At 37.5% G+C, this 18,039-nt stretch overlaps 2 protein-coding genes and 1 long non-coding RNA gene across 4 annotated transcripts; 2 read left to right on the top strand and 1 right to left on the bottom strand.

Annotated features, from left to right (window-relative positions):
- The first annotated feature begins 473 nt into the window (after window positions 1–473).
- Window positions 474–4,198, top strand: LOC110093732 (pentatricopeptide repeat-containing protein At1g63400). 2 transcript variants are annotated; one of them, XM_028693980.1, is made up of 3 exons: window positions 474–3,575; window positions 3,707–3,851; window positions 4,024–4,198. In XM_028693980.1, exon 1 carries the CDS (start codon window positions 683–685, stop codon window positions 3,233–3,235), a length of 2,553 nt encoding a protein of 850 aa, XP_028549813.1. In that variant the 5' UTR covers window positions 474–682; the 3' UTR covers window positions 3,236–3,575; window positions 3,707–3,851; window positions 4,024–4,198. The 2 variants fall into 2 exon arrangements, with proteins under 2 accessions (XP_028549813.1, XP_020674371.1); XM_020818712.2 differs by lacking the exons at window positions 3,707–3,851; window positions 4,024–4,198 and having other exon boundaries at window positions 474–3,318; window positions 3,442–3,575.
- On the bottom strand, window positions 2,991–4,629 carry LOC114579449. Its single transcript, XR_003700424.1, has 3 exons — window positions 4,311–4,629; window positions 3,275–3,625; window positions 2,991–3,130 (listed from the first exon to the last, which is right to left on the bottom strand). It is a non-coding gene; the product is annotated as an uncharacterized LOC114579449 (long non-coding RNA).
- Window positions 4,630–9,020: 4,391 nt separating this feature from the next.
- LOC110093733 lies at window positions 9,021–14,295 on the top strand. The gene is made up of 7 exons (XM_020818713.2): window positions 9,021–9,296; window positions 9,377–9,463; window positions 9,594–9,656; window positions 9,741–9,848; window positions 10,455–11,063; window positions 11,883–11,954; window positions 13,226–14,295. Exons 1-7 carry the CDS (start codon window positions 9,171–9,173, stop codon window positions 13,247–13,249), a joined length of 1,089 nt encoding a protein of 362 aa, XP_020674372.1. The 5' UTR covers window positions 9,021–9,170; the 3' UTR covers window positions 13,250–14,295.
- The last annotated feature ends 3,744 nt before the right edge of the window (window positions 14,296–18,039 follow it).

The following is an 18,039-nucleotide window of genomic DNA, read 5'->3' as shown; positions in this document are numbered from 1 at the left end:
ATAATTAGGTTATAAGGTTAAATTATTAATATGAACTATTTAATTATTTAGATTTGATTAAAGTTCAATGTAAGATCAAATTTGATAAAAAAAATTTCGTAATTAATATTGAACAATATTTTAGAACTCATATTATATTGAAGTTCTATTTAAACTTGATTTTTATTCTTTATAGTGTTTTCAAATAAAATTTTTTTATCATATTATTTTTATGTGTATGCTAAAGTTTTGTACAATGCATAGACTTAAAACACATATTCTACCTACTCAAATTTTCTAGCAATTCATAAAGTGCAATTATTTGCCTTCATGAAATCCTTGTCAAACTACAAAAAAATATAAGTCATATGATGAAACCTTGCTAGAAATAGCATCTGTGGGCTCAATAGAGTAAGAAAAGATAGAAAAGTCACAACTAAGGATTTGAGACAAATTTTTTATTACTTTGTACAACATATTTCTAATTCAAAAAAAAAATTATACTAAAAAAATTACATTAAAAAAATTAAGAAAATTATCAAATCTAAATCTTCTACGGATAAAATTTCAAGCGCTATATATATAATAATTTAAATCCCGATATAATCGGACATAAAAAATGAATAACGGATAATCGCTCTTCTAAATTCTTCGAATTTCAAATCAATAACCCCGGGGTTTTCCCAGTGTGCGGGGCGACTCGATGTTCTCCGCCACCTTACATCGTCGCGCTGCCATCGAATCTATCCTCATATCCGGAACCCTGGCCTCGTTCTCTACTGCAACCGTTACTTCCACCTCATATGCACTTCCATTATCCGATCCCCTTCTCGAACAATTCCTCCCCTGCCGCACACACCCCCAGCCTCGTCTCGGTCTAATTCTTCGCCTCGAACTCCTCCGTCAACTTGCCACGGCTCTGAAAACCGATCCTCAATGCTCCACCGCCGCTTCTTCCCTCCTCCTAGGATTCCACTCGGCCCCTCTCGCCGACCTTCTTTGTTCTCTCCGCAACCCCCGCCCTGCTCTCTCTTTCTTACTCATCGCCTTCCCCAACCTCTCGCCTGATGCCGTCGTATTCTCTTGCGACGTAGCTTTCCTCATCTTCTCAACCGAAAAGTTGAAACCTTTAGCACAAGGCATCCTCTCCGGTCTCCTCCACCGCCTCAGCCCTCACCGCGCCACCGAGCTCCTCCGCTGGGCTGCTCTCCATCACTCTTACTCCACTCACTATCACGCCCTCCACCTCGTCCTTCGCGCGTTTCTTGGCGCTGGTATGGTATCAGAGGCGCTCCAAGCTTTGTCAGAGATCCGGCGCGCGGGTAATACCCCGAGTCTCTCAGTCCATGCTATTCTTCTCCGGCTTCTCTTCAGGACGGGGGATTCTCGAAATGCTTGGAAATTGTTCCGGGATATGATTCTTCGAGGTCCTCGCCCGAGCGTCAGGACCTTCAATGCGATGATTCTTGGATCATGCCTCAAAGGAAGGGTTGCAGCCGGCGAAGGGCTGTTTTGGTTGTTTCCAAAGTATAAACTTGAGCCGGATGCTTGCAGTTTTAATATTGTTATGAAAGTGCATTGTTTGTTTGGTCGTGCGGGGAATGCGTTCAAGCTGTTTGATGAAATGCTTGAGTTGGGACATGTGCCTAGTATTGTAAGTTATAATATTTTGATCAACGCGCTTTGCAGGCAAGGGAGGATGGAGGAGGCAAGGAGGTGGTTTGATCGTATAGTGGAAGATGGGCATGAGACAAATATTATTACTTATAATGTCCTTTTGAATGGATATGTGAAGGCTGGGCAGATTGATCTTGCTAATTCTACTTATGAAGAGATGGTGAAGAAAGGAATTTCGCCCGATTTTTATACATTCAATATACTTGTGTCAGGGCACAACAAGTTCCGCAAAGATTGGAAAGGACTGGTTCAGAACTTGTTTAGAGATGCATTAAATGATGAGGTATGTACTCATATGTTAATCTCAAGCCTTTGTTGGAATGGGCAGATGGAAGATGCAGTATCTCTGATGCCCAGAGATGCCAAGGATTGTTTGCTGCCTAGTGTTGCAGTTTTTAATTCAATTATTGCTGGCTATAGCAAGGAGGGGCTGGAGGAAGAAGCTATCAATATGTATAGAGTAATGGTGGATGAATTTGGCCTTGTGCCTTCTGCTTCTACTTGGCAATCTTTGCTCTTAGGATTTTGCAGGGGAGGAAGGATAAGTGAAGCTAAAGAGCTTTTGTATGAGATTGTGGAGAGGAGATTAAATGTGGGTATATCAGCTTTCACCATATTTATAGATGGGTGCTTTAGGTTTGGCAGAGTATCTGAAGCTCTAGATTGCTTGAATTACATGGAAAGGAAGGGTATCCTGCTTGATGTCGTTGGCTTCTCGGCCTATATAAATGGCCTTTGTCGAGTGAAGTGCGTGGAAACAGCCCAAGAAGTTTTCAATGAAATGCGTAGGAGAGGATTGATCCCTAACAATCTTATCTATAACTCTCTAATATCTGGCCTGTTCAGAATAGGTGAAAGCAAAGAAGCATTGAAGTTGGAAGCAGATATGATGTGTAATGGACTGAGTCCTGACATATTCACAACAAACATTGTTATTCATGGTTTCTGTCAGCAGAGATGCTTGGAGAGGGCTGATGGCAAGTTCCGACAAATGGGATGGAGTGGATTATATCCAGATATCGTTACTTTTAATACATTAATTGCTGCGTGTTCTAGAGCTTTTGAACCTGGACGTGCAGAAAGATATTTTGAGCTAATGGCTTCAAGAGATTGCAAACCAGATATTTTTACTTATAATATAAGGATCCATAGCCTCTGCAGCAGCTACAAAACCCCTGAGGCAATAAAGATAGTAGATATGCTCATCTCAGATGGCTTTACTCCTAACACAGTCACTCATAACACTGTGATGAATGGCATATGTGCTGATAGTCTTGGTCGTGCCATGATATTATCTGGAAAGTTGATTAAGATGGCCATTGTTCCAAATGTTGTTACGGTCAACCTCCTTCTGTCTCATTTCTGTAAACAAGGGCTGGCTGAGAGAGCCTTGATTTGGGCAGAAAAGTTCAAAAAGGTCTCCTTTGATTTTGATGATGTGACATTGCATATACTGGACAAAGCGAGTAGTTACCTGCAGAAAGAGTCAGAGGCCAAAGTGGCCTCAGGCAAAGATTTGTTTTTAGAGTTCCTCATGCACATCACATATGAGTTAATATGCAATAATAATCAAGCATAAACCTTTGACCATTACAAGCTTAGTCGATAATGGTCTTACCGGCGCTTCGACGATGATGTGAAATGGCAAAAAGCCATATAGAGGTTTGCTCCCACAATTTTTCATGGATGAGAATTCAGCTTCTCTTTACCCTGCTAATATTGTTGGCTTATTGTTGGTCATCTGAGATATCTCCAATTGAAATTTGCTTGATGTGTAAACGATAGGACCATTCTGCTGAGTTTTGAGGCCTGCAGCAAAACTTTTAAATAAATTTATCTTTTCTGGAAGGGACATACCATTGAAAATTTCTGAAGAAGACATGCGTGAATACTGTAAATTTACTTCCATTCTCATTCAGGTTAGTGGCTTGTGTGTTATATTTCCTTCCTTCATCTAGAATCTTTGCTCCTGTCATTATTGATTATAAAAAAAGTTGAGAAATGTTGTTTCAATCATGGCTGCCTGATGCAGTTTATACATTTATTCTAGCATGACTGAAACCAAGAAGAGGGATCAAAACCCAGGCAAATTTTTTCAACGATGAAACTGGCATCTTCAGGAGGTTTAATGGCGAACAACAATAGAAGAGACTTTGCAGCGATGCCTTCATGCACTTTTACACAAGAGCTATCTGGTAAGATATTTACTGCCATCTTTCCAGCAGTTTTGTTTATTAATCCTCAATTAGTTATGTTTACACTTCAAAGATCTTTCAGAAGGCAACTTTAAGCTTCTTAGTAATAATTTAAGGTTTCAAGTCTAATCACTTGTTACCTTATCATAATACTGGAATTCTCCAATTCCAGGGAACCTCCAAGTGCCGTTTCTCTCTTGGCAGGTGATGTGGAACATCTTAGCTAAAGTTTACCTTAGGATTATGTTATTAGTTTGTTACATAGAATATTTTATGACTAGTTTATATATGCTAGTATTGTAGTAGGAAAAGACATTGATGAATATATATCCCTTTTGAAGTTTTAAGTTTGTGTTTGTTCCGTGGATTGGAAATTCCTTCTAGCAGATCCGATTCTTATGCCTATCCACTACATCAGTTAGTATCATATTCTGGAGCTCGCGAAGAATGACGGATTACCGAAGAAGATGAGCTATCGACGATCCGAAGAAGATGGGCGATGGATGATGATCGAAGCCGCGAAGCCCTTTGGGCAGCTCAAGTGAATACATCACTTGATCCAATGATTGATTCATGTTCTAATTTCATTCATTCCTAGACAGAATATGATCGTCGACAACCATCCTAGCGTCTTCGTGTTTGATCCTCTCATTTGCTCCAGCACACGATCAGATCCGCTATCAATTCGCACACTGTCGCTTAGACATGTCCCTCTCCTCCAACGCGCCTGCGCAACCGACCCCACTGTCACGACCCAACCCGATCGGAACAAATCCCTTCGTGTCGGGCCGCGACGGAATTGAAATCCAAGATCTAGCTTTGAAATTTGCTTCAGACTTTTTTCCAAATATCAAACTTACAGAAAACAGAGCTACTATAAACATCAAATATACAGAATAGTTCATCTATATTTTCTTCTTTCATCAAATAATCATGTACAATACAGTGCATGATTACAGACAAAGAACAAAATAGAAAAGTCATGACTATACAAAAATCAAAAGTACAAAATATCTAAAATTACAGATCAGACACTGAACGGCTAGTCCAAGACTTCATTCCCTTTCCTAGAACCTGAAAACCACACAGATAACAAGGATGAGCTAACAGCTCAGCAAGACTACACTAGCCAATCAAAATCTCCAGAAACTCACATCAGAAAACACATCAGAATAGTAGCCATACAAAATTCATATAATCATACAGAAAATCAGACAGAACAAAAATCAATTGAAATCAAATAATTGATACATAATAACTGAATTCATTTCACACAACAGAATTATTCAAATCAGATTAATCACAGATCACAAAATCGTACAAATCAAAGATCAGAACAGATTTCAGAAAAAACATTCAAATCAGATTTCATCACAGATAAGATCACATATCAGATATCACATATCCCTGACCCTGACAGAATCTCAACGGATTCTGTCCCCTTATGCCTCCCTTCCCTGACACTGACAACGGAATCACAAAAGATTCCGGCCCCTTATGCCTCCTTTTGTACTTACAGCACCAGAACAGTTCAGATATACAGAACTTATTTTCAGATTTCTGGACCCAGACAACGGAATCACAAAGGATTCCGGCCCCTTATAACTCCATTATAATATCACAGCACATCAAAACATCAAATTCAGAAAATTCAATTTCGTCAGAAAAATCGTCAGCGGCATAACGACAGTATACGGAAATTCCACAGAATTTACAATTTCAGAAATTTACCAAATTATCACAGATAGCAGAAAACATCATTTCAAGACTTTCATTGTACTGAAGCAAATATTTTCAACATCCAGATAATTCGTAATTCGCTTAAAACACCGCAGAATTCAAAATAACCGGTAAAAATCTTCAGAAAATCCAATTTCGTCAGAAAAATCGTCAGCGGCATAACGAGAGTATACGGAAATTCCACAGAATTTACAATTTCAGAAATTTACCAAATTATCACAGATAGCAGAAAACATCATTTCAAGACTTTCATTGTACTGAAGCAAATATTTTCAACATTCAGATAATTCGTAATTCGCTTAAAGCACCGCAGAATTCAAAATAACCAGTAAAAATCTTCTAGAAAATACTCAAAACGTTCAAAAATATCGACTCAGAAATATACCAAAAGTTACACTGTAAAATATTCACCAGTGCGAAATTATACCAGATTTTGGCTAACGAAAATCGAATTCGAAACAGAAAAGTCGTCAAAATTCGCATTTCTGAAAATTGAGAAAGACGAAATGTGTCTTACCTCGAGTCGGTCAACTTTTCCAACTACGGCGACGGACGAAAACGGACCGAAGTCGCCCAAAATCTACTTTTTCTCATTTTTCCTTCGTTTTTCTATCTCCTGGACTTTTCTCTCTCTTCAAAAATATCTCAATCCAATATATACACATACAGATCGTACGGGACGAATCCCTTGTCGGAATCGTCCGGGACGATTTGACCTCTGGACAAGCTTCGTTCAAACGAAGTGTATTGGACGACTTGCTCTCTGGACAATTCTTACGGACGAACCAAATTTCGTCCTCCCACCAGGACGATCCTGGAAGGAAAAACAAGGAAACTGACTTTCACACCCACTCGAACACGATGCTTCCGCCGCTGATATCGACTTCGTTGAGAGAGAACGAATCACTAAAGTCCTCTGCCTCCCGCATGCACGCCTCCAGCGAGCACGACCTTGCTTGCAACTCCATATCCGGAACTTCCCTCCATTTTCTCTCGAGACCAGACTGGCGCTCACGGACTACCCACATCTCGCGCTCCTCCCAATCCCGCTTTCGACCTACATGTGACTTCAGTCCTCTCCCAATTAGCGCGACTTCGGCTACTTCGCTCACGCCAACTGGATCATCTGGAATATCGTCGCCCTCTTCGTCTTCCTCGCCTCCTTCCAAGCACGCACAAAGAGATGCAAGCTCACGCAAGGAGCCTAACATTCATTCCCTTCAATCATTTCGATCCTCAAACTCACACTCGGGAGACATCATCTCCTATTGGATCGGCTCGGGCACACAACAGGAAGCAGAAGAGATTTGGATCCCAATCAAACCCACGGTCCGCCCAAATCTGATCCAGATTCGCTTAAGAAATCCTCAAGAAATCAGAAACCACATCAGTTTTGGGGCAATGGCGACAACAAGGATGACGAGCCGTCGCAACCTCTCAAACTGGTCGTCACAGAGTCCTAAACCCTAAACAAACAAGTACTTGTCATGATTATTATCATTATCACCGTCATCATCCTGAACTTCACCTAGAGCACCTGGTTATATATCTATTAACATGAGCTGCATGCATGATCTTCTCACCCTCGTGCTGCATGATTGAATACCCTTGATACTATATCCATTTTGATCCTTTTAGGATGCTCGAGTTTTTCTCCTCAAAATGGCCTTCAAAGTCATAGCTATGACATAAACTGCTATGCAAATAGATCGATCCATTAACTCGTGTGAAATTAATCAATTAATACCTCAAACCGCTCTCATAACTCTCTCATAGGAACAATTATTACGTCCTCTGACCTGACGTAGAGGTACGCTCGGCCGCCAATTACATGTCGCCACGTGCTCTTACTCTTTAACGCGCGGCCCGACGACTTGACCTGGAGCGAAACCCGGGAATGCTATGTTCGCGATTTTCTCTGTATTGCTCGGTATTGCTTTGCAAAAACGAGAAATACCGCTCTGTGAAGAACAAAACTATACAAATACCGAGTTGTACCGAGTTTTTCTACAACTCGGTACAACTCGGTATTTGCTCGGTATTGCTACGGATTTGCTCGGTATTGCTAGAAAAAACTCGGTACAACTCAGTATTTGCTAAGGATTTGCTCGGTATTGCTAAGGATTTGCTCGGTATTGCTAGGTATTTGCTCGGTATTGCTAAGGATTTGCTCGGTATTGCTAAGGATTTGCTCGGTATTGCTAAGGATTTGCTCGGTATTGCTAAGGATTTGCTCGGTATTGCTAAGGATTTGCTCGGTATTATTGCTAGAAAAAACTAGGTACAACTCGGTATTTGCTAGATATTTAAAATATATCCAAAAGGTGATGGGATGTTGTTCGGCTCGTCAAGGAATTAAAAAAACGCACACGCTAGAACCCAAAAAACAGCGGGTCGGGTCGGCGACTTTTCTTCGTGCTACGTGACGCTAAAAGGTTGGTGGCCGAACGTAGAGGAGCGTACGTTCACCGAACCAAATAAAAGTTCCTCTCATAGCGGGGGAAACCTGGGCTCTTGTAGGGTAAAAATGTGTGAGGACATCATTGATGTCCTTTATTAATGCCCTATGCCCTCATGACATCATGATTAATAAAACTACATTAAAAAATAAGCTTATTAAACGTATTTTATTATAGTAATAACAAATTTATACTAAATTAGTAATAAAAACAAAACATGTTTATTTTGAATGACCTCATAGTCTAGCATATGTCTTGGCTGAAATAGTCACCTTTGATTGGGAGAGATTATTACGTGCGGAGTTCGTACCAGAGAATTGTTTGGTTTTTGTGAGTGTCCGTAGTAAAAACACAGTTACTGGACACCACTATGTTTTTACTGCGCTATTGCGTACACTCACAAAAATAGGATGCAGCTTTGATCCGAACTCCGCACATGATAATCTCTCTTTCGACCCTCAATTACAGTGTCACATCTTTGAACTTTTTTTTTAAACCCTATAATAAATATTTCAAGCATTTAATAAGGAGAATTAAATAATCATAAGTTAAAAATGCATAAGATACTTTAGAAAGATGGTATGAATTTATTTTTATGAATTTAACATCTAAGTTGTAGTTTTCTGTTTAAATTTTTATTAAATTTTGAGGTTAATGTTCGCATATGTATCATCATATATATATTTTTTTATGATGATTCATATATAGTTTTTTTTTTCAATATAAATTATTTGTTCAGATCTTAGCTCTTAATCAGATTAATTTATTTGTTATGCCTATGCATTATTGAAGTGTACCCTCTTACGTGTAACAATATTAAAGTCGCACAGTCTTGCACGACTTTTGATGCCTTCTTTTCCTTCCACGGCCGTCTGTAAAGTTCCCCATGCCGCGCGTTCGATGGGATAATTTGGCAAGTCGTTGTCTGGCATTATAAGTTCTAGTTGGTCGTTGCCTCTCTCTCTCTGTCTTGCCCGCCATTAGCCCTCTTTCAATAATGTCAACCTTCCTGTTTTAGTTAAGCCACTAAATTTGATCAATTTCTTATTTCTTCGGTGTTCCAAAGCTCGAACCACCCATTTGAGTGGTCAGAGAGAGAGAGAGAGAGAGAGAGAGAGAGATGGAAGGGCTTATCAAGGGCTTGGCAGAAGTGGCTATAGGGTTTCTAGCAGGAGATCGCGATGACCACCCCGAGCGCCAGTCGTCCCCGGGAGGCGAAGAGCGATCTAGATCCACTTGGGCTGATGTCTCTTCATCTTCCTCCTAATTCTTCTTTTTCTTCTCCTCATTCTTACTGGTTTAACTTATCCCTGAGAGGGTGTGCAGGTGGTTTCGACCGGAAAGCACGAAGGTCAAGGGCAGGCGCAAGGTAGCAGCTATGGTTACCCTTCTAACCATACGTTTTCAAGAAAGGTCTAACCTTTTGACACTTATATTAAATATATGAGAATGGACTTGAGCGAATCTAGGGATGGATCGAGAGAGAGATTAATTTGGTTAATTTGCTAAAGTACTGAATGTTTTATTTTGTTCGATGGGTCAGGATGAGGAAGCTGAGCAGGAGAGCAGTTTAGGGCATAATGCTTATTCTTGGGATTCAAGAAAAGTGAGCAGTTTTGGTTTTGAAGGCCGATGTTTTTGTTGAATGATTTGATTCTAAATACTGTTTTTATTTTTTTGGATAAGCCAGAAAAAGGAGGATCTGGCTCATGTTAAAGAGGAGAAGACAGATGGTGATTGGGAGGTTGTTGGCCAGGGCTCTCACAATAAGAAGCGACATCCTTCAGCTTTCCATAAAGTATCTGTTCACTCTCCTGATGTTCCTTTTTTATGCTCTCCTGTCCTGCTGAATTTCTCATGTTTTTTATTGTGCTATGTTGTTCAAAATGAGAGTCACTAATTTTAGTAGCATTGAATTGGTTCCATTGGCTTGTTCCCTTACCAATTTTAGGTCGAGAAACTAGGCCATTAAATGCTGCTATTATTTGTTCATAATATGGATATCTTGCAGTTGTGTCATTCGTTTTTTTTGCTAATTTAAATTGATGTGGTTCTCTAAGTATTACATTTCATAGCAAAGCTATGTATGCACTTGATCTGTTTGCATTTATGAAGAGTGGTTTGAGTGATTAAAACAATAAGTTATATTGGACTATGTGAGTTTTATTGGCACAGAACCTCACCAATGTCTGCAAATTTAAAAGAGGTCTTACTCTGAGTTTAAGAGCTTATGTTTTCTTTCAAAGATTGTGTAAAAATGGGTTGCCTACGAAGTGTTTCGGATTATGATATTTTATTATTGGATTTCTGCATTACCTAAATGTACATTTTCTTTTCTTTCTTTTTTTTTGTTCTTTGTGATAATGTTGTGTTGCTCGATCTTTGAATGTTGCTTAATTTGCAGGTTCCCAAGGAAAACTGGCAAATGTTCAAGCTGCCTCCTAGTGATCAGATGTACACTAATGCAATACACTATGGTGCAGACACTCAGCCATCAAGAACAGAGCTTTCTGACTTGTCTGAAGCCTGTAGTAAGCTGTGGGAACTTGATTTAAACCGCTTGGTTCCTGGAAAGGATTACGAAATTGATTGTGGTGAGGGGAAAAGAGCTCACCAGAAGGGAGATATGGCATCAGGAAGCTTGTTTAAGTGGCTGGGTGATGATGTGCTTAGGCGCTCTACTTATGCTCGTTTCTGCTCCCTTTTGGATAACTACAATCCTCAAGAAGGATATAAAGAAGTTGTAACTCCTGAAGAGAGGCACGAGCAGACTGCATTTATTCAGGAGATAGTCAGGACACCTCCAATTAATTATCTGCACAAATATCTTGTTGAGAAGGGCATTGTATCTGGTAATTCTGAAGAGTTTAAGGAAATTTTGACTCATCTATGGTTTGATCTTTATTCAAGAGGAGGTGGACATGGCTCCTCTTCTGCTTTTGAACATGTTTTTGTTGGGGAAATCAAGGGTCATGGGGAAAATGCTGTCTCGGGTTTTCACAACTGGATTCAGGTAGTATTTTAATGAAAATATTGTTCTATAAAGTTCCAGTGAAGTAAGAACAACTAGCATGGTGGGAGACCATAAGTCTAGGCCTAATTGCAATGGTTAAGAAATGACCATGAGTGCTTCCTCTCCTTTGGCATCAGTAGGAAAAAATCTGTTCTGAATCCTCTCCAATTATCGTGGTTATGGCATGGTGCAATTACCTACATCTCAGTCATCCATTCCTGCATGGTTAATATTTTTTCAACCTACTTCTTTACCAAATCACTTTGAGCTTTGTTGTGTAGAAATTATCCCAGTAGCGTTGTTATTAAAGACACTCTTTTGTTGGCGTGCTTTGCCCCAATTTCTCGAAGTCAAATGAATGGCTGGGGTAGGGGGAATTATTGTACAATTGGCTTGGTAATTTGAGAGGATCCATGTTTTTTGAAAGACAAAGAACTTTATTTAGAAGCAACTAAGGGGCTGTTTGAGGTCCCTTTTTTAATTTTTAAAATGCATGCTTGATTTATAATTTTTAGCTGTTTTAAAACAAAACTAATAGGACTCCAAACATGTTATTATTTTATATTAAAACATAAGATAAAAAAAGAGAGAGAAAATGATCCCCAAATAGCCCCTAAAATTTTGTTTCTTGGATCTTGATGCAAAGATTTATATTTATTGAAGGATCAATCTTACCATCTAAATTTATATTTTTTCACTACATTTATACCCATTTCATAGTCAATGGTTAGGACTACCGACTACTAGGACTTTGCCACAGTTTTAATGGATATTCCTTGGTAGCTCTGAAAGCATCAACTATGGTACTAACCTGTGCAGTTTTATCTGGAAGAAGCTAAAGGAAATGTAGACTATCAAGGCTATGTTTTTCCCAGGAGGTACGGAGAGCATGTAAGTATTTTTAATTTCTTGATTACATTCTTAATAATTAACTTCATTATTTAAAGTTTTTCTTGTATGCCTCATACTTGCAATAAGACATCTGCCTTTGTTTAGAATAAAATTTGATTTATCAAACTGGCCAATATCACCTTGGTCTGAATGAATGTTCTTTGGAATTCCTTAAAATAAGGACCATATCATGCGGTATAAATGTGGAAAACTTATAATTAGTTGTTAATGGCTGTAAGAAGTAGCCAACATTTCTTGTGTAAGCAGTAGAATTTTTTTGTCTTCTGGGGAACCCAGGGTGTTATTTGACAAAGAAGGGCTGCTATTTCTTCAATCTTCACGTTGTTTAGGAGATTCTACCTACCTTGTCCTATAACCATTGTTTGCTTTCTTCCAATATTTAATTATTTAAACATAACAACAAAATTGATGTTGGATTTATTTTCTGTTATATAAAGCTCTCTTGCCAATAATTATATGAAGAAGTTGCCTTCCTAACATGGAATTGGGAAAAAATTACATCAATATATTATGTTGGATTTCACGTTTGCATGGATCTAGTTGCTCTTGAATTAGCACTGAGATTAGTGCTAAATCTAATATCTATGGACAGCAATAATATCAATGCAGATCTAATTGCAGCTAGGCTGATCCTTATTGAAAATCATCAGGATATCCTAACATAAACTTTTTTTTCTTGGAAAATTATGGGAGAATTGAAATTGCTTAACATAGACATCATTTTATATTCTCTTGATGCATGAGAACTGCCTCATAGCAAAAGAGGTTTTCAAGGAAAAAATCGGCAAACTTCAATCATCCATCCAATGCTTCAATCAATAATGCATCACAATCAGGCCATCTTATGTTTTAGTCGATATAATTTTGAACATTTTCTAGAATTGTCCTAGGTATTCATTCTAATTACATATAGAGAAATCTTGGTGGAAGTGGTCATGTTTTGGAATCAATACTTATAAATAACAAAAATTGTATATGATAACCTGTGGTACCCCTAATGTAAGATTCGGTCTACTTGCCCACCTAAATTATTCAACAGTTGCTTATAGTTCGAAACCTTTATTTTTGTTGGAATTTTGTTTGTAATATCTATTTTTGATTCACTTTATAAAGACCGGTGAAGTGAGAGAGAGAATCAAGCTTTGCAATAATAACACTACCAGTAAAAATAATTGCACCTGATACTGTTGTCTTATATAGCCTTGTATGTGGCTTTGTTTCTTGTATTTGTTTTTCCCTTACTTAAGCAGGTGGGGTTTCTTGCGGCTTTGTAAGCCCGAGGGAACTGGGAGGCGAGCCAAGCAAGCAACGAATGAGAGGAGAGACAAACCATGAGAGGGATTGCAACTTGGTGCAAGAGGAGCATGTGAATGGAGAGGCCGAGCGAGAGCAACTCTCGGGCATCTTGTGCGATTCAAAGGTACATCAGAAGGAGATTTTTTATCGGGAGAGAGGTAAGTATCTTTGCTCTTAAACTCTTCCATTTGGAGTTCCTTTGAAACCGGCCAACGAGGCTATGACATCATTGGGTGCCCGATTTTTAGAAGGAATTGAGAATGTTTGAAGGTAGACAAAGAAGTAATCTCATGTGATATCTCTCAATTGTAATTTCTTTAAGACGTTTGCATTCCTTTAAAAAATTTATCTAGATCTATGCTTTGTAAGCCATTATAATTTTCTTGTGCATCTTAATAAAAGAAGTTAGCCCTCCCTCTTTCTCTCCATAGATGTAGGCACCCCTTGCCGAACCACTTAAATCCATGTGTTCTTGATTCTTTTGGTTGTTTTTATGATTCTTTGATTTACATGTTTTATGTTCAAGTTTGCAAGATTCTTGTTTAAAGATTTATGTTCAATCTTACTTACTAATTTTGTCAAGAAGTTTGATCCATTATTGTAAATTGTATAGGATTTGGCTGATTTTAGATTCTTGTACATATTTTGGTAAGCATGTTGGCTAGATTCTCATTTGTATGTACTTTCTAAACTTCCACAGTACCTTCAGCTAGAACATCCTTGATAAAATGCAATCTGATATCAATGTACTTTTTTTCCTTTCATGAAATATTTGATTCTTCATCAGCTGAATAACACTTTGACTATCACACCATATAACCGATTTTATTTGTGTTCTCAAGCTCTTCAAGAAATCATTTCAACCAGATGCCTTTTTTTATTGCCTCTGTAGCAACTATATATTCTGGCTCTACTATTAATAAAGCCACAATTGACTGAAGATTTAATTATTAACTGACTATGTTTCCGTAGACTTGAAAGACGTACCCTGTCAAGGATCTACGCTTGTGCATACCTCTTGCATAATCTGAATCCGCAAATCCTGAAATATGCTCTCTCCCCCAATTTTCCTTTATGTAATTCAACCCAACAGATATCTGAAGATCCACTTAACTGCCCTCTAGTGCTCTTTTCCCATATTAGCCATGAATCTGCAAATCATACTCATAACATATGCAATATCTGGCCTGGTACAATTCATAGATACATTAAACTATTTGCTGCACTTGCATACAGAACTGAATTGCTGCACTTGCATACAGAACTGAACTCATGTATCTTTGATCTTCCTTTGGTGTTGGTGATTGTGACACATAAAGTCTGAACTGTGAACCCATTGGTAATGAAACTGATTTGGCTGATTCCATTCCAAAATTTTTTAGAACTTTTCAGATATAACTTTGTTGAGACAAATTCATTAAGCATTTATTTCTTTCCCTTATTACATTTATCACAATTATTCGTCTTGCCTGACCCAAATCCTTCACTCAAATTGACTGTTCAATAACTACTTTAACTGATCCCAAAAACCCTTTTGATCACTGCTCATTGCTTCTTTATACAATATCTGTTGGCATCAGCTCTTCCTACATCTGATCTGTATGAATATCCTCTACAACATCAGTGCCTTATGTGTTCTCCTGATCCCTATCAGTAATCTGACCAATCATCATTTTTTGCTTATTGAAGATGGTATGTCTGCTAATAATACACTTGGATTCATCTGAAAGTCAACATCTATGCCATTTCACTCCCTCTGGTTATCCTAAGAATATGCCTTTCTTGGATATTGGTTTCAGTTTTTGCTAATTCATATGAACGTATACTAGACATAAAAAAATTCTTAGATTAATGTTGTCTGCCTTTTTTGCTATCTAAATTTCTGTAGGAGTTTTGAGTTCTAATGCTATAGACGGACTTTTATTTAGCAAGTAGCAAACAATATTAACTACTTCTCCCCAGAAATGCTATCCAAATGATAACATACATTTAATCTTTTCTAGCAAAGTTTTGTTCATCTTCACAGCAATACCATTTTGTTGCAGAATCATTCTTACAGTCTTACGTCGGGCAATTCCATGATCTTTATAAAATTCAATAGACTCATTATTCAAATATTATAACCCATTATCTATTCTCAGCCTCTTAATTTTCTTTCCAATTTGATTTTTAACAATCATTTTTCATTTCTTAAATGTCTTAAATGCTTTATATTTATTTTTTAAAATATAAATCCAGACTTTTATTGAGAAATCATCAATGAAGGAGATAATATTTACCTCCACCCAAAGTCAAAATAGGAGCAGGTCCCCAAATATATGAATGAATGTAATCGACCATCCTTTTGGTAATCTATTGTCATGTATGAAACTTTACCTGAATTTGTTTTCCAAAGATGCAATATTCATAGAACTCAATCTTATCTGCATTATCTTTGCCAAAAACTCCTTGTTCGTATAGAACATTTAAACCCTTCTAACTCGTGTGACCAAGTTGAAGATACCAAAGCTTTTTCTGATTTCTCTGTAACATTCAAAGTTCCTATTGAATCTATCATTGTTCTTCCCAATAAATAATACAATATGTTGTCTCCTACCCTTCATAATCACAATCGAACCTTTGATAACTTTAAGAACATCACTTTCTGCTCAAACACATCGAGAGTATCGAGAGACAACAATTTTCTTTTCAGATCTGGCACATTCCTGACTTCTGTAAGAGTCCTGATTACTCCATTGTCAATCTTGATTCTAACAATTCCAATCCCATAGACTTTACGTGTGTCATTTCCTATAATGACCTTCCCTCCATTGACTTATTTGAACGAATCAAATCAATGCTTATTAGTAGTCATATGAACCGAACACCCTCAATATGTTATCCAATCCTCCCTGTTAGAATCTATAGTAATAGCCAAAACCTCTGAATCCTCAAATCTATCTGATGCTACTGACACATCCCAAGTTCAATCAACTTTCCTTTATCTTTCTTTTTCAGATTTGGACAATTTTTCTTATAATGTCCTTGTGATGGTGAAAATACTTGAATTTGGACTTAGACTTGGATCTTGACTTATTTATATGCTTGTTCTTTTCTTTCTTCAATGGCCTTCCTTTAGCATTCAAACCTAGAGCTTCGTCTAATTCTTTTTTACATTTTGGTTTCTATCTATGTAGATTTCAACTCAGTCTTAACTTCTTCCAAAGATAAAGTCTCCTGAGCATATTTCATTGTTTCAACAAAATGAGCATACAGTTTAGGAAGTGATCCTCATCATCCACCTTAACTCCAAGATTTTATAAATCGATGACTATTTTATTGGAATCATCCAAATTATCCTCCCAACTTTTTGACTCAGACATTTTAAATCCAAACAAATTTTTCTTGTAATAGATTATATTATGCAAATTCTTAGTCATATACATTTGTTCCAATTTCAACCAAATCCCAGTAGCAGTCGTTTCTTTATCAACCTCATGAAGAATCTTGTTGCTCAAGTGCAATACTAGCATACTATTTGCTAACTACGTGATATTTATCTTCTCATCTGGATCTAAAGAACTTGACAAATTTCTCTCTCCTTTTAATACCTTAACAACCTTTATTTGGATCAGAACAATTTTCATTCTTTTTCTACAAATTAAGAAATCTATTTTTTCATTGAACCTCTCGATCCTAACCTTTGAAACCCCGTTCTGTTTAAAACCTAACTAGTGTCTATGATACCATTTTGTTAAACTTCAAAGGACTTTTAAATGCCCAATTGATTCATGTTCTTTTCCAAATTGAGTTACTAAATCTTTGAATTGAAAATTGCCTACAATTGAAACAAAAACCCCAAGCTAGTTAAATTTAGATTATGTTATAAAATAAAGAATTATCTTAATTTTTTTTACAAAAGTAAAATTACTAAGTAACCAATTTATTATTCAATTAATTGAAAACTTTTCTTCACTAACATATGTACAAAATGAATTAGAGTTATTTTTGAATAACATAACCTTTCTTTAGATAACACTTGCAAGCCAATAACAATAGTAATTGATTGTTAATTCAAGTTATATGAAAGATATACAAGATATATGCAAGAATATAAAATCGGTCAACAACTATACAATTTACTACAAGAGATCAAACTTCTTGACAAAATCAGTAACCATGATTGAACATAAAATCCTTAAACAAGAATCTTGCAAACTTGAGCATAAAACGTGTTAATCAAAGAATTATAAAAAACAATCGCCGAAAGAATAAAAAACACATGGAGTTACGTGGTTCGACATGGGGTGCCTACATCCATGGGGAGAAAGAGGACTAGCTTCTTTGATTAAGATGCACAAACAACTTACAATGCATATATCTTGATAATCATTCAAATTTCTTAAAGAAATTACAATTGAGATATATCACCTAAGATTACTTATTTGTTTACCTTCCAACTTCCTCAATTCCTTCTCAAAATTGGCCCCTCAATAATGCCCCAGCCTCGTCCATAGGTTTCGAAGGAACTCTAAATGGAAGAGTTTAAGTGCAAAGATACTTACCTCTCTCCTGATGCAATATTTCCTTCTTATTTAGCTTTGAATCGCACAAGAAGCCTGAGAGCTGCTCTCGCTCAGCCTCCTCGTTTGTACCGTTCTCCTCTTGCTCTAGGTCGCCATCCCTATCTTGGTTTGCCTCTCCTCTTGTTCGCTTCTTGCTTGACTTGCCTCCTAGTTCGCTCGGGCTTCCAAAGCCGCAAGAGACCCCACCTGCTTATGTAAGGGAA

This window comes from Dendrobium catenatum, unplaced genomic scaffold (assembly GCF_001605985.2).
Source record: "Dendrobium catenatum unplaced genomic scaffold, ASM160598v2 fragScaff_scaffold_390, whole genome shotgun sequence".
Lineage (NCBI taxonomy): Eukaryota > Viridiplantae > Streptophyta > Magnoliopsida > Asparagales > Orchidaceae > Dendrobium > Dendrobium catenatum.
Note: the sequence above shows the minus strand (reverse complement) of the source record. Positions and strands in the feature narration are given on the sequence as shown.

Coding starts and splice junctions, on each gene's coding strand:
- LOC110093732 (XM_028693980.1), top strand. CDS start 683: ATGTTCTCCGCCACCTTACATCGTCGCGCTGCCATCGAATCTATCCTC.
- LOC110093733 (XM_020818713.2), top strand. CDS start 9,171: ATGGAAGGGCTTATCAAGGGCTTGGCAGAAGTGGCTATAGGGTTTCTA. Junction 9,657..9,740: donor ATTCTTGGGATTCAAGAAAA/GTGAGCAGTTTT, acceptor TGGATAAGCCAG/AAAAAGGAGGATCTGGCTCA. Junction 9,849..10,454: donor ATCCTTCAGCTTTCCATAAA/GTATCTGTTCAC, acceptor CTTAATTTGCAG/GTTCCCAAGGAAAACTGGCA.